Source organism: Nymphalis io, chromosome 12 (assembly GCF_905147045.1).
Source record: "Nymphalis io chromosome 12, ilAglIoxx1.1, whole genome shotgun sequence".
Lineage (NCBI taxonomy): Eukaryota > Metazoa > Arthropoda > Insecta > Lepidoptera > Nymphalidae > Nymphalis > Nymphalis io.
This window is the reverse complement of record NC_065899.1, coordinates 1,677,629-1,693,586: the sequence shown is the minus strand read 5'-3', so window position 1 is coordinate 1,693,586 and position 15,958 is coordinate 1,677,629. Positions and strand designations below refer to the sequence as shown.

General features: G+C 32.6%; 1 protein-coding gene across 2 annotated transcripts in view; it reads right to left on the bottom strand.

The window, feature by feature from the left end:
* Positions 1-15,958, bottom strand: part of LOC126772253 (max dimerization protein 4-like) — a 282,429-nt gene that overhangs the window by 42,815 nt on the left and 223,656 nt on the right. For both annotated transcript variants that reach the window (XM_050492540.1, XM_050492541.1), the window contains exon 4: positions 3,967-4,081. In XM_050492540.1, the coding sequence (XP_050348497.1) occupies positions 3,967-4,081 (115 nt within the window). The remainder of the gene's footprint in view (positions 1-3,966; positions 4,082-15,958) is intronic.

Sequence of the window (15,958 nt, the reverse complement as noted above, 5' to 3'; positions counted from 1 at the left end):
CTGTGTTTTTAGCCACCGTAGATTGAAAATTACACTTAAAATATTGCTTTCAATATAATATTAAGTATGTATTTATTTATTCAATCTTGTAAATTAAAATATATCTATGAGCGTTTAAAGAAAGCTCTGTGTCTCCGTCTCTGTGTCTGACTGTGTGTCGGTTTGTTACACTTTCACAGCGAAGCCACTGAACCGATTTTATAAAGCTTGAGCCCTAATAACGACATAAGCTACTTTTTAATATCTAATACCTGACCGTCCTTCCCCTAACACGAACAGATTATATAACTAATAGTTTAACATTTGAAATTATATAAACATAGGAGTAACGTTGTTAATTATAGTTATATGGTTTTACCTTTCCTCGATAAAGATGCTATCTAACATAAAAATTATATTTAAAATCGATTAATATTTCCTGCCATCAGAGCGCTCAAACATACAAACTGTGCAACTTTACGATATGAGTAAAGATTTTAAGTCACATGTTTATTTATAATTCAGTTTCAATTTTTTTCTTACAGAACAGTCCGACTGCCTGATACATAATTCACACGACATGAGGTAGCTTCGAAAACTCTATGCGAAACCTTTTTCATTTGGCCCTTACTTCTTGCATACAAATAGAGCCTTGACGCTCAACATAAAGCTCATACCTACAAAGGTAAATACAAGAATACACCAGCCTTTGAGATGCCTAAAGAATGAAAGTTATATGGAAATTTAGTCCTAAAGCGTGCGGTATAAGGGTTATGATTCGTTGAAGGGTTTCTAGTGTGGCTGGCCATACAGCCGTGATGCCGGTTCGCTTAGCTCACAAAACAGTGACGAATGCCGCCGTATCCTGTGTCCGGTCATCATTCATCCCACGGACTCGCTCCGACGGTTTATTTTGTTGTACATTTGGTAGACTTTATGACTGAATATTACGGCACTCGATATTTTGTCCCCTATATTCTGAATGTGTTAGTCCTTTAACTGAGCTGTTACATAATAGTTGTGAAAAATATATCTTATACTTTATTTAAATTCAAATTGTTTTATTCAACGCAAGAGAAATACTTCTAGTGATACATTTATTCATTGATAGTCAAAGTATAGAAAATTTTACATTAACCGAAAACAATATTTAAAATAAGTGTTATTTTTTTTAATAAATATGGCTTATTGCTATTATTACAGCGTTATATAGATGGTAGAAGAGTTTGGAGTTAGAACTCGTTGGTGTTCATTTGAGATAGATAAATATAATATATAAAATAGATATGATTTATTATTAAAAGTAAATTTTTGATTGATAAAAACAGTAACTCGGTTGTGTATTCAACACATAACGCCAGTAACTGGTGGTAGGTCTTTGTGCAAGCTCGTCTGGGTAGGTACCACCCACTTCATCTAATATTCTACCGCAAAACAGCAATACTTGATATTGTTGTGTTCCGGTTTGAAGGGTGAGTGAGCCAGTGTAATTACAGGCACAAGGGACATAAAATCTTAGTTCCCAAGGTTGGTGGCGCATTGGCTATAAGCGATGGTTGACATTTCTTACAATGCCAATGTCTAAGGGCGTTTGGTGACCACTTACCATCAGGTGGCCCATATGCTCGTCCACCTTCCTATTCTATAAAAAAAAAATAAGCTTTACATTAAATTTAAAATAATAAAATGACGATTCAAAATTGCTTGTGAGGTTCTTTATTAAGTATTATAACTTTAACTTTGAGTCAAAACTAGCACTGTTTCGGAATACAGGGGGTCATTTCAGTAATCGTACATTTTTTAATTAGCAACAGCTTCTCATAGTATTTTATGGGTTTCTTATTCCTAAATTTAATACATAATTATATATATTTTATGGACTGTAGAAAAAGGCTAACTTTAATCATAGAAAAATGTACGCATCTGAATGCACGCGTATAAAACTTGTTCGGTGGTAAGGCTTTATGCATGTCTGTCTAGGTAGGTACCACAGTCATCACGTACTCTACCGTCAAACAGCAGTACTTAGTATTGTATTTTAATGTAAATGATGAGCTAGTATAACTATAGGGACGTAACATATTACTTCCCCGGCTAGTGGCACTTTGGTGATAATGGTTGGCTAATATTTCTTGAGATTCAGAGTTGAAAATCGAGCTCAGTGGCGTTCTATTGGAGAGACCTATGTCCAGCAGTGGACGAAAAAAGGATGATGATGATGATGATGAATATTTCTTACATAGCCAATGTCAATAACGCTTTATTGTCCACTTAACATTTGGTAAAGAATAATCCTGACGATTTAAAAATGCATATAAGAGCGTACTTGAACGATAAATATTTTCATTACTTCGCACGTATACGGATAATTATTTATTGAGACAGATTTTTACATAATTATAATAAATAATATTAAACAGATAATATTTGCAATGAAATTTCATATTTTCTGTGCAGCGGTTCTGTGAAGCTAACGTCGAAAATCGTTTGCAATGAAATTATTATATCTCAAATGTTGATGTTACGCTATATTGACACTTGCATACATTAAATATAATAATTATTAAAGGCAAAGTCGAATGGCAATAGATTTCCTTTTAACATTTCACGATCAAATCATAAAGTGCCATTCTGTAAGAACTCACTTCGTAACTCACTCGTGAAAAAAATAAACGACTCATTGTAATATCTTTTTATTCTTTAAATGTTATAATTAAGGAAATTCATCTGGACTAATAAAATAGATGACTTTTTGTTATGCCTAACTGAAAGTACGAAACTAATATTTTCTTGTATGTTTATAAATATAAGTTTCTGTAATTTAAACACAGTTGATTGTGGGCAGCGAAATTAAATTTTAATTACGTTACTTCTCATCACGCTAAGGTAGTAGGTAAGTCGGTATACCCTTGTATCCTGCTGGGGGAAGGGAGGTGGAATGAGCGGGAGGAGTGAGGAAAGTGGGCCGGAAACGGCGCCGGCCGGAAACGCAGGAACCCTTTGGCGAGCTTTGTTTGCCGAAGGTTTCTCAAAACTATTACGTGACTACGGTTGACGAATTCGCGGTATTGTCTTCTTAACGAAGGTTTCTTTGTAGGGATATTTTATTGTCTTCTGGTGAATTTGTGTTAGCAGTTGGTATATATCTCAAATATATCAAGTTTTTACATTTCAGCTCCATTTAATGTTTGTAATGGTAGATTCCAAACAGGCATAATAGTTATTTTAAATTTTAATAATTTCCGCTAATATTAATTGTAGCCTTTTGAGAAACATACATAAAAGTAGTATTTTCAAATATTTGAAAAACAACACATTTAGAACTACAACAGCCAATATCAAACTGGCAAAATGTACAGAATTATAATCCATACGTTTGCAAACACAGGTGCACTCTCTATGCCCTCACTCTCATAATCCGACAGAGAACAGGCGCGGAACCAAAAGCTTTACGAGGCACGAGATGGGAGTGTTACTTAAATAATGTTAGTGTAAGCCTTATAATCTAACTATTATAATTAATAAATTTTCTCGTACCCAAAAAAAGCAGTTTTATTATCGGTGCTATAGTAAACATCATAGTTTGTTTGTATATTTCATCAATATGAAAATAAAACTTACTAATTCTGAACGAACGCCCAAAAATGTTTTTGTCGTCTTTCTAATCCTTTTGTTTGATGGTTTGTTTGTTACGCTTTCACTTCTTAACTACCCAAACATCATGAAATTTTGCATACACAGGGTAACATAAAAGGACATTATTAACTCCTCATCATATGTGTTCGAAACCACGGACGGAAACTATATTCGTATGGTAATAAAATAACATTCACATGAACTATGTAAAAAGAAGTTATACCTAAAACTTTTCTTTACACAAAGATTAATTATCTCGACACCAAAAATATTTATCACCTCTAATACAGGAAATGTTTGAATAACTGAAATATTTTATTATTATAAGTCCCGACAAATACAAATACTTACCTTTATAAACCTTTTTGCTTTTGTTAATAATCCTAGTGTTGTGTGTCTTGAGGCTTCGGGGCCTAGGGGTACCATGTCCTTGAGTTTTTCCAAGCAAGTCCTGAGGTGAGCTCTTCTGTAACAAGATAAAAAAATATATAAGTCAATGATTTAGAGTTCAATACGAATTAGCGTTTACGTTACTAATTCATGAAAGATTTTTTTTATCCAATTGTAATGCAAACACAGATACACAGCCAAAGTTGATTTGATTGATTTAATGAAAAGGCTCAGTTGCCTAGCTATCTCCATAGCAAATATCTTCAAAGTCGGTTAACGGTTGCGTGGTGAAAACCTTAAAGGCAAAGTGAATTTATTTCACAGTTACATGTAATGTTAATATGAATACACAAATTCTATTGAAGCGGAGCTTACTATAAAATAAATATAAGTTACATTAACTGGAATGGCGCACACGAAGGTATAATTTAGCCACTAAACGGTATTATGTTACTGTCGGCGTTCTTGTAACAACTCAAACGAAACGCGCTCCTGCACCGCGCGCCGACGAGACCCTACCACGAATTCTCTTCTTAAATATATATGTAAAAGTTGAAACACAAAGGTTTTATTTAATTATTTTGATACTTAATAATTTGAAATTAATTTAATACTTTTCAGATGTTTGGGCGGATAACATCTTATTTCCCAAGGTTAGGTTAGGTTCCGATTGGAGATGTAGGGGATGGTTAATATTTCTTCAGATTACTCTCATAACAAATTCAACGTTATATCATATTAGCGACAATGTCTACGGGCGGTGGTGACTACTAACCATCAGGGCCACACATCAGGGAGTCGACCAAAATGAAATATAAAAAAAGATCCACGTGTTCCATTCGCTACGCTATCTCGAAGTGCTTACGATATAATAGTGAAACACTGGTAGTGGTGAAATAAGCTTTGTTAGTGAGCAATATTACTTCAGTTAGACGGCTTACATGGCACTTCACTGAGGAGTTATTTTCACTACGTTTCTTAGCTTAGAAATTTTATAAAAAACCGACTAGCAGCTACCGGTAACTCGAAATGCGTTGGCAGAGGGGTTACGTGATTCCTCCCGTGTAAACGGAAATGAATGGGATTAAATAAAATAATATTTTTAGTAAATTAAAAACAAAGCGTAATTAAATGAGATGTTCAAGAAGTCAGTAGAAGTAGTCTTATTAATCAAAAAATAAATATTTGTACAGTAACAGTCTGTAAATGTCCAGCCTGCTGGGCTAAGGCCTCCTCTCCCTTTTTGAGGAGAAGGTTTTGGAGCCTATTCCATCACGCTGCTCCAATGCGTGTTGGTGGAATACACTTGTGGCAGAATTTCGATGAAATTACACACATGCAGGTTTCCTCACGATGTTTTCCTTTGTTTTCAGCAAACCCGGGCAAGCATCACTGAATTTTCATGTGCTTAATTTGTAAATATAATTTATCTCGTGCTTTACGGTGAAGGAAAATATCGTGAGGAAATCTGCATGTGTCTAATTTCACTGAAATTCTGCCACATGTGTATTCTAACCCGCATTGGAGCAGCGAGGTGGAATAAGCTCCAAGCCTTCTCCTCAAAAAGAGGAGAGGGGGCCTTTAGCCCAGCAGGCTGGACATTTACAGACTGTTACTGTTCTTGTAAAATGCATGCATGCATCATATTATAGTCCGCAATTATGTTTATATAGCATGACTATTCTTAAGCTTTTGTTTTTTTTTTCTTTTTCACTTGTATTTATCTTCTTTTTTCTTGTGACTATGCAATAGAGTTGTTTAATAATAATAAAATTATTTATATTGTGATTGATATTTTATTTTTTTGCTTACGTAATTTAGTTTTTTTTTTAAGTTTTCTAACTAAGAATGTACCTTTTTCCTACGCATGTTAAGGTAGCCTATAATTGAGGTATGCAATTTGTATATTTAAGTTATTTAAGATTGTAGTCTAGGATAAGAAACAAAATTGTATACAGCGTAATAAAAAAAAAACTAAACTTAAATATGTGCCTATTACTATATATCTAGGCTAGCAGTGCTGTTATATTAGAACTCAATTCGCATCTCACGTTTAAAAAGTTGAAAATCGAATTACGGCTACATCCTGCTTAATATTACGATAACTGCAGTCAATGTCGCATATGGCTTTCTGACATTTCACGAACGTGTTCTGCGGTGAGTTTCGAGTTTGTTCTTACAGAATAAGTAAATGCTACTTTGGAAATGTATATATTTCACGCAGATCGTTAGTTAATTGCGGTGTTATTCCGCCGGGACACAAAAGGGAAATAATAATCCGAGGGAAAAATTAAAAAGAATCCAGAACAAGCTAGGTGAGCTGGCAGACGGCGTACAGTGAGACAAAAAAAAACCTTTCTCGTAATAAAAAGTAAATAAACAAAATGAAGTATGACGGTCGGTATTTTTATAAAGGTGCTTTGAAAATTGAATTAATAAACGAATGTTCCGCTAATTGGTAGAACAATACAAGCCTTGCTGATTATATGCGGTTGTCTGCGGCTGGGAAAGCGTATTTATGTGTAAGGATTTTGTGTGATATTGTGTCAATACCTAATGATATTATTAATTTAGAAGTTTCTCTTTCATCCTGGAATGCTATAACGATTGCGGGCAACAAATTCACATAGCGATTGTCGATATCGTTTGTAGAAAGGACGACATATACTTACGTTATTACTAACCTTTATTTTCTGTATCATAATATTAACCAGTTACGTAGAATTTTAAACGTAGGACAGACAAATTATAAAAATAACATTAAAAATGGCAGTGCTATGACAAAAATATATAATATATATACATATTTTTTCAAACAAACACTTTGTTTAGAAAACTTAGGTCCCACTCGGTATCAAATAACTTGTAATATGATACAAAATGACATTTCTAGAACAAGAAAATAAATTACATTTCATAACCGACGTGTAATGGAGTGAAAATTTGATACGTCGCCGTCACTTAGAGTTACGATATACAAATAAATTAATTTCCTTTGATGTTCGAAAATTCTAGAAATATCGGATATTTATATACCAGTCATATATATATATATATTATTCGGGTTCGATGTCACGATGTATATGTCACCCTTATATGTTCTATAAAAAAACAACGTACATTCTTAATTTAAAACCTGATTGTACAAATCTATCATATTACGTACTATTACGTCATGACTTCTTGAGATAAGGAACAGGCCAAAATGTATACATGTGTTTAATAATTCTATTTTTAAAAAAAAAAAATTAACACTTCATAAAAACAAACTTATATAGTGTTCAAAAGGTTAGGTATAAGTAAATAGTACATAAGTAAATCAGTGTATTTATGTTGATTATACATAACTAATATGTTATAGTAACTTAAGGTATAAACAAGTAACTCATATTGTTATTATAGCCTTATTTTTATGGAATCGATACGAATTATATTTTTAAGAATTCAAAAGAAATTAATTTCTTGCGAGTATTTGAATAAATTATATTTTGATTTAAAAAATAAACAAAGCTTAAATAAATGTTTGATGAGGATTCACCATGTGGAAAAAATAAGGACATTAAAAAAAATGTAGAAGATTGTAATAAATTTTCTGATCTGTGTTCGAAGCTGTAACAAAAAAAGCGTCTCTACATTTCCCACTGCTTAATACTGTTGTCTATATAGATTGCTCGGCGATTCGTTATATCGGGGAACTTCAAGGAAAATACCTGGAAGAGGTATCGTATTTTAAGACGGGCTTTTTTAATGTTTCCCTCTACACTTTCGTAGAACATTAAAATAATTGTTATCAATTCTAATTGCATAAATACAAAATTTACTTGGTGGTAGGGCTTTGTGCAAGCCCGTCTGGGTTGGTACCATCCACTCGTCATTTATTCTACAGCTAAACACTACTTAGTATTGTTGTATTCCGGTTTGAAGGGTGAGTGAGCCAGTGGAACTATAGACACATGAGACGTAACACCTTAGTTTATGAAGTGTGATGGCGCATTGTCGGTGTCAGCGATCCTTATAATATACGATAAAAAATTCTTACAATGCTAATGTCAATGGTTCGTAGCCATTTGTCAATTTGCCGAATAAATTTTAATTGTTTTTATTAACAATGCTGGTATTTATTTGTTTAATTCTAAAATGCTTCTATTCCGTAGCGTAATATGAATTGACTCAAATACATTTATCGGTACAAATAATAGCAATATTGTAATAAAGCGACGAGAAGTTCGCGAGAACTTTCTCTCAACAATTCGAAGCACGTATTTTATTACGTTAACGAATAACGATAACGAACAAAAAAATAAAAAATCATTACATTTAAGAATTTTAGTGAGTTCCGGGAAAAATCCAGCGGAGTCCCGGCCTTCGCCCTAATAAACACAAAGGACCGAAATAATGACACAACTTCCAGCCTATCCGAGTATTAAAAAAATTCTATTTCTTCCCAAGCTCGCGCTAATGCTGATATAAAATTGAAATTTACTGAACGTACAAACGGGCCTGAATGAAGTTTTATTTCGCTATTTCCTTTTATCAAGTCTTAAACAAGCTTTTCTTGTATGCAGAAGAACTTTATAATGTAAAATAAAAGTAAATCTTAAGACTATTTTGCATATTTTTTTTTCAGAAGGCCGAAATTAGCAGAATAATAACAGCACCTTTAAACCTTTATGTAATACAGTAGTTTTTACAATTGATTGAATGGTTTAAAAAATGAAAGGAAAAATGCTGTTAGCATTCTCGCCACCATTCCACGCGGTCAAGATTTGTACTGTAGCTATTTTCAATTTTTATTTGTAATATATATATTTTAGGTTTTATAGTTTAAAATAACATCGAAAATTAAAAAATTACGAAAAATCTCATAACTGTATACTTGTGTTATCGTAACTTTTGAAATGTTTAACTTTTGTCATCTAATGCTTAAACATTTGTTTATTAGCATGTCAGTCACATTGACATTGACAGTGACGTTCCATTTTTAAATTTTGAAAATTATCCGTCGTAATAAAACATTCGGTACATTTTAAGTCGTCGCGATAGTAATATGTTACTTCACAATTGAGCTTCAAGAGAAAACTGGGGAAATGTTTAAAAGTTCCACGGAGAGATAAAGCTATAAGTTAAGAGGCGAGCGTCTAGATATTCTCTAATATTCTAGACACATACAAAGTACTGAACGCCTTTATCCACTAGCAGATAAGTCGTACTCGGGAAGTAGTAGGTGGAAACATTTGTCAAGGCTCTCCCGCAACGCTAATTCAAAATAGTTTCGGCATTATGTAGCTTGAAATAAATATTGCATTGAAAAGCTGATACTATTCAAATATTTTCGTCCAAGGATGCAATCATTAAATTTAGAAATAAAAACGATATTGTGACCGTGACATATGCTCATTGGATTCGGTTTCCACATGATCATGAACAGTTGCAACAGATGATAAAATAAAATTACATTTCACTAATCAAGGGAATGTTGATAATAGATTGAAAAAAATAACTAAATTTCTCCAAAACTAATAAAAGATGAATAACCTCAAACAAACATTAATATATACATGTTTAATAAAGAATACATGTTTAAATAATACCCATATAGATGATGGTACAATTACTTAAACACTCAACACACACACTGCCTTAAGCCTTTAAGCCTCGCTACAAAATTACATTACATCGGTAACGAAATTTCTCCAACTTTCGTTCTCACACAAATTTTAAACTGAATACTGAGATAGGAAAACTTTAGGTATTTTACACGGCGTAACTCGAGCACAATAAACGTCTTGCCGAGATGTGTTCTCTAATGTACGGCTTAATATTCAAAACAAGTGTTACCGCTTAAAGTTTCCGTGAAGGATGCTAACAATATAGCTGTTTCGATGCAGTTTAGAACGATGTTATACAGTGTGATAATTTGAAATTTTATTTTGTGACATTATTAATTAATTATAAATGTATAAATAAATCACGTGTGATATAACATTATAAGCAGGATAAATTAAAAAGGTGAGATGATGTTGAAAATAAATGTACTTAATATAATAATTATGATGAAGATTATGATATAATTTAAGATGTGTATATAGTACTAATCCGAGATGGCCCAGTGGTAAGAACGCGTGAACCTTAACCGATGATCGTGGGTTCAAACCCGGGCAAGCACCATTGAATTTTCAAGTGCTTAATTTGTGATTATAATTCATCTCGTGCTATACGGTGAAGGAAAACATCGTAGGGAAACCTGCATGTGTCTAATATCACTGAAATTCTGCCACATGTGTATTCCACCATCCCGTATTGGAGCAGCGTGATGGAATAAGGTCCATACTTCTCCTCAAAAAGGGAGAGGAGCAGCAGTGGGACATTAACAGGCTGTTACTGATACATGTAACCGAATTTACAGCTGCCTAAAAGCTACTCACATATAAATTATCACTCACTATTTAAATTAGTTCAATTTACAACAGTTAAAAATACTAACACAATTTTGGTTGCAGTTAACTAATGATTCATATACATTCTGTAATTTAACAAGTCTATAATTAAAACAATAATTTGCCCTGAATTTCGCGCGCATTAAAGTAGTTATGTTTCGTATGAGTGACTTGTCATTATTAGAACAACTATGATCATATCAAAAACGTTTTATGAAAACCTCTTTAACATGATGGCTTGGATGGAAAATAAAGTACCAAGCTATAATAATAATAAAACGTTAAAAAAAAACTAGAGTTAATGCTTCGTTCGGAGATTTAGACATATGTATAGCCGACGTCTGAGTAGGTACAAACCAATCATCAGATATTTTACCGCAAAACAGCAGTATTTGGTATTGTTGTGTTCCGGTGTGAAGGGTGAGTGAGTCAGTGTAATTACAGGCACAAGGGACATAAAATCTTAGTTCCCAAGGTTGGTGGCGCATTGGTGATGTAAGAGATGGTTAACATTTCTTACAATGCCAATGTCTGTTGTTTGTCTTTACTTATGGTTAGAGGGAGAGGAGGTCTTTGGGACATTCACAGGCTACTTAATCCATTTATATAGGCATATAATTTCTAAGCAAAACGACATTTTTTTCGTCCGCTGAATAAAATAAGAGATGTTTTAGTTGTAAGGTTGACAAGAAACTTAACCAGGCATAATTGAGACCAGTTTAAGAATCAAATATAAAGTATCAAATTTCTGCTAAGATTAAAGCGGCATGATACCCATATTTCAAAGAATGACGAAATAATGAGATGTTCGCACTAACTTATATATATATATATATATATATATATATAAGTTAGTGCGAATATATATATATATATATATATATATATTGATAATATATATATATATATATGTCTCTTGTATATATACATGTCTCTTATATATATACATGTCTCTTGATAATATATATATATATATATATATATATTATCAAGAGACTATTCTGCAAAAGGAAATTAAATGCGATAGAATTTAATAAATTTAAGGAACAATTTAGTATTTTTGAAAAAAACTAATGTAAATTATTCGAACCTGAAAGATCCTGTTAAAACTTGATCAATAGCTTTCAGAAATCCCGTTTAGACAAAAATAAAGCGATTCCTTTTCTCCGAGGCTGAGAGAGAAAGCCGTCTCGACTATTTATCACTTCTTTGCCCACGAGCGAAACGGTTTTGTTAAAAACTACGGAATTTAATGTGAATTTGAGGTTTTAGGTATTACTGGTTCTATAACAAGTCTAGAAAATGTTATTTTAACTTTATTAAAAATATTATTCATTTGTGCAATTTAAAATCGAGGAAATTATTACCTTTCTAACATCTTCGACATTGGCAGAGATGATTATTAAATAACCCTATGGAAAATTTTAAAATAATTTAATAAATGTAAGTGAACGTACGGCTCGTACACAATTTTAAGAAATAGAGACATAAAACCTCTTTTTTTAGAATCTTCGTACAAAAGTTTCATAAAAAGGTCTAATATATTTCGTGCCTTATCAACATCTCCGATAAGTTACCTTTTGACATTTATTGAACACTAAAGTTGGGTGATTTACGATTTCTTAACAAATAATAGTTGAGTTTGAGTGATAAACTATTTTATTCAATGGACTGTATTTATGTACGTTTAGAATGAGACCATTGTTAAAGTTAAATTTGTAAAAGCGAAAGTTTAATTGATTTATAATATATACATATTATATAAAAGCACAATAACTGAAAACCATAATTAAAAACAGCGTATATTTTGATCAATTCGTTATACTTGTTAATAATTTTATATAACAGTAACGGTAACAGTAACAGCCTGTTAATGTCCCACTGCTGGACTAAGGCCTCCTCTCTCTTTTTGAGGAAAAGTTTTGGAGCTTATTCCACCACGCTGCTCCAATGCGGGTTGGTAGAATACTCATGTGGCATAATTTCAATAGCCGAGATGGCCTAGTGGTTAGAACGCGTGAATCTTAACCGAAGATCGTGGGTTCAATCCCGGGCAAGCACCATTGAATTTTCATGTGCTTAATTTGTGTTTATAATTCATCTCGTGCTTGACGGTGAAGGAAAACATTTTGAGGAAACCTGCATGTGTCTAATTTCATTGAACTCGAATACGCTTATATTTTTATATGCGTCTTTTTTATTAGTTATTTTTAAAGATGAATTTCTTAGCTTAGACGTTAGCTTGGGATGTTGTTTTTCCATGACGATAATTCGGGTTGTTTTAATGATATCTTAAAGTTGGATCTTTTATGTAAGATAAGTTTTATATAGACATTTAATTGCACATGTAAGGTAAATTCGACGGCATGGTTTGGGCAAACGTTAGACGAAACAGAGTACATTGTTATCAGAGCCGCAGAGTTTACGGCCTCGTAAATTACGATCACTGCAAAACTCGTAAAAAAGTCATCACGAAGGATTGGGCGTTTCACTACCATTATATGGACAATCGGTGTAATTACGCGCTACCAGCTAAAGTGCCTTTCCTGGTTACTTACTTACAACATTCACTTCTGGAAATATTTTTAACGTTTTTTGTTTATAGCATTTATATGACGAGATATTGAACTTGTATATTACATAATATAATAAAGTAAAAATGATGACCGGGTGTTTTTTATTGTTCTCTGTGGCCAAACTAGCAAGGGTAACTGATGGAAACAGATACACGAGGGCGAAGTCGCGGGCGGACGCTAGCAGTAGTTTACAGTAAAAGAAAGAAATCACATTATTAGGCAAAATTGTGGCGTAGTCATTACTTACTAGTAAGAGTCTCATGTATTTAACCAATTTTGGAATAGTAAAAATTACACAGTTATTAAAAAGAGATTGTAACGTATATATTAGAATAAATATAGCGATGTAGACCTAGAATCAATTTTTTAACGATTCACCAGTTACGAAAAATAAATATTATCTTTACTACATAATTGTATATTTGTGTATTTTAGCATAATCATATAAATAGTATCTAGTAAGTTTTAATTTGTTTTATATTTAGTATAATATTAATAATATAATAATATCCTGGAACAATATTCACACACGGCCATCTGATCCCAAATTAAGCAGAGCTTGTACTGTGGAAACTAGACAACTGATATACTACATATACTACTTTTTCTTTTGTAAATACATACTTATAGATAATTACACCCAGACTCAGGACAAACAGGCATGTTCATGCACACAAATATTTGTCCTGGGTGGGAAGCGAACCCACAACCTTCGGCTTGAAAGGCAAGTATCTGCCAACCACGCCAACCGGCTCGTCAAAAGTATTTTTTAGTTGTGTTTTCTTTGAGCAGAATTACCTTTTTCTATTGGTTATAAATGTTCCGTTTATGTATTAAGTGTCTGCGGAAACTTTACTGGCTTCTATCAGACTTCTATCGTATTACTAAGTGTAAAGACATATTGTAATATATGACGCTGTTTGTTATCCTTAATAAAGGAAGCAATAAGTAGAATAGTCTTTCTAATAACAATAAAAAAAAACTTTATCCGTTCCGAATTCGGCTGAAGCGCGTAAAAAATGATCAATTATACCGAAAAATATTCACATTTGTGTTTCGAAATAGCATATTGTGTGGGCGTTCCGTGAATAGCTGATGAATGAATGACATTGCTAATTGCGATACGCGGCGTTACGTGACATATAAAAGCGTGTCAAATATCATACATACATTACTCTATATGTGACCTTATGTGAATTAAGTTATTTTATATAACACAAATATATATTTTTGATATAGGAAGGCAGACCGGTGGAAGTAAACATTATACAAAATACACATATTATGTGAATTTCTTTTAAAAGGGTATAATTTATTTCTCTGATTCTATTATGCGAATATGAATAAAGCAGCTATAGAAATACAAAATATCATATGTTATATGGCTTCATCAAAAGTTTAGCACGTTCGATGGCAACACCAATATAAAATCATATTTATTTGTTTTTATAATGTTTTTTTAACTAAGTTATTGTTTTAAATATAGTTAATCTATTAAAAAGATTATTAATACGCTCATGATTCTCAAACATGATATTGTATTTGCAAAGTTTATGTTGAGATTATTTATTTACTACATAGTTTTTTTATATATATAGAATAGAAAGGCGGACGAGCATATGGGCCTCCTGATGGTAAGCGGTCACCAAACGCCCTTCAGACATTGGCATTGTAAGAAATGTTAACCATCGCTTACATCACCAATTGTGCCTGTAATTATACTGGCACACTCACCCTTCAAACCGGAACACAACAATACCAAGTACTGCTGTTTTGCGGTAGAATATCTGATGAGTGGGTGGTACCTACCCAGACGAGCTTGCACAAAGCTCTACCACCAGTAAGTATTGAGGGTATGATTAATATATAAAGTAGAGTTTAACCCGTGGCTTCGCTTGCCCTTATCATTTAGAATTGCTAAGAAGAATTTACATACAAATTTTCATCCCTTTTATTTCAGGGGTTTTATTTTCAAAAATGATTTCTTAGTGCTAACCAATTGTGTAAAAGGAACCCGCAATTTTTCTTAGTCTTAGCCCCAGCAGTTTGGACTATACGTTAATATCTCAGCCCGTCAATTATTCTTTTTTATGTATATAACAAAAGTAGTACAGTATACAGAGTTATATTAAAAAATAAATAAAAGGATAATTTGTTCTATCTTACAAGATATTTCAACCAGTAGTCGTAAAAGTAATGGGGATTATTTATAAAAAAAGTAGGGCTAACATCAATATTATGCTAAATAGTAAGGGATGAGTACGTTGGGCTTAATAGTGTTCTCAAGAAAGAGGTCATTAAATTTAACGTAACTTTTTTATTCGTTATTATCACGTTCTAGTTATAGTATGTGTGAGCCGTAAATAAGATTCTAACAAAAGTTGGCGATCACGATAACGACCACTTACAACGTAACGACTACGACACGGATACTACAAATGGGATTTACGATTTGATGGGTGCGTTTGTTACGAATTAAAGCGGTAATTATGTTCGTAGGGGGGATAAAAAACGTGTTATATCGATAGCTATAAAATAGAAACGACAAAAATAAATTAACAAAGGATTTTATTTTCAAAAGTAAAAATAGTAGGGATGCCGTTTCAAGGCAATACTATGCCTTTGTGTTAAGCTTAGGTTAGACGAGATAAATTTGAGATGTGTCTTTAACATCGCTATGATTTTTAATAATTGAATTGAATAAATTAATAACAGTGAATCGAACGAATTATTTTCTCGTGAATAATATTTATAAACCTTTTTTATGTATCACTCCGACCATTGGTGAAAACCGTATGAAAAACTGTTCGATAGTTTTTGAGTTTATTGCGTTCATTTATACATTAACATCTTCGGATCAATTTGGTTGAGTTTGTGTCTGGTATACTAAAAAGGTTTTAGCAAATTCAATTGTAACGATTATGTAGTTGTATTCATTAA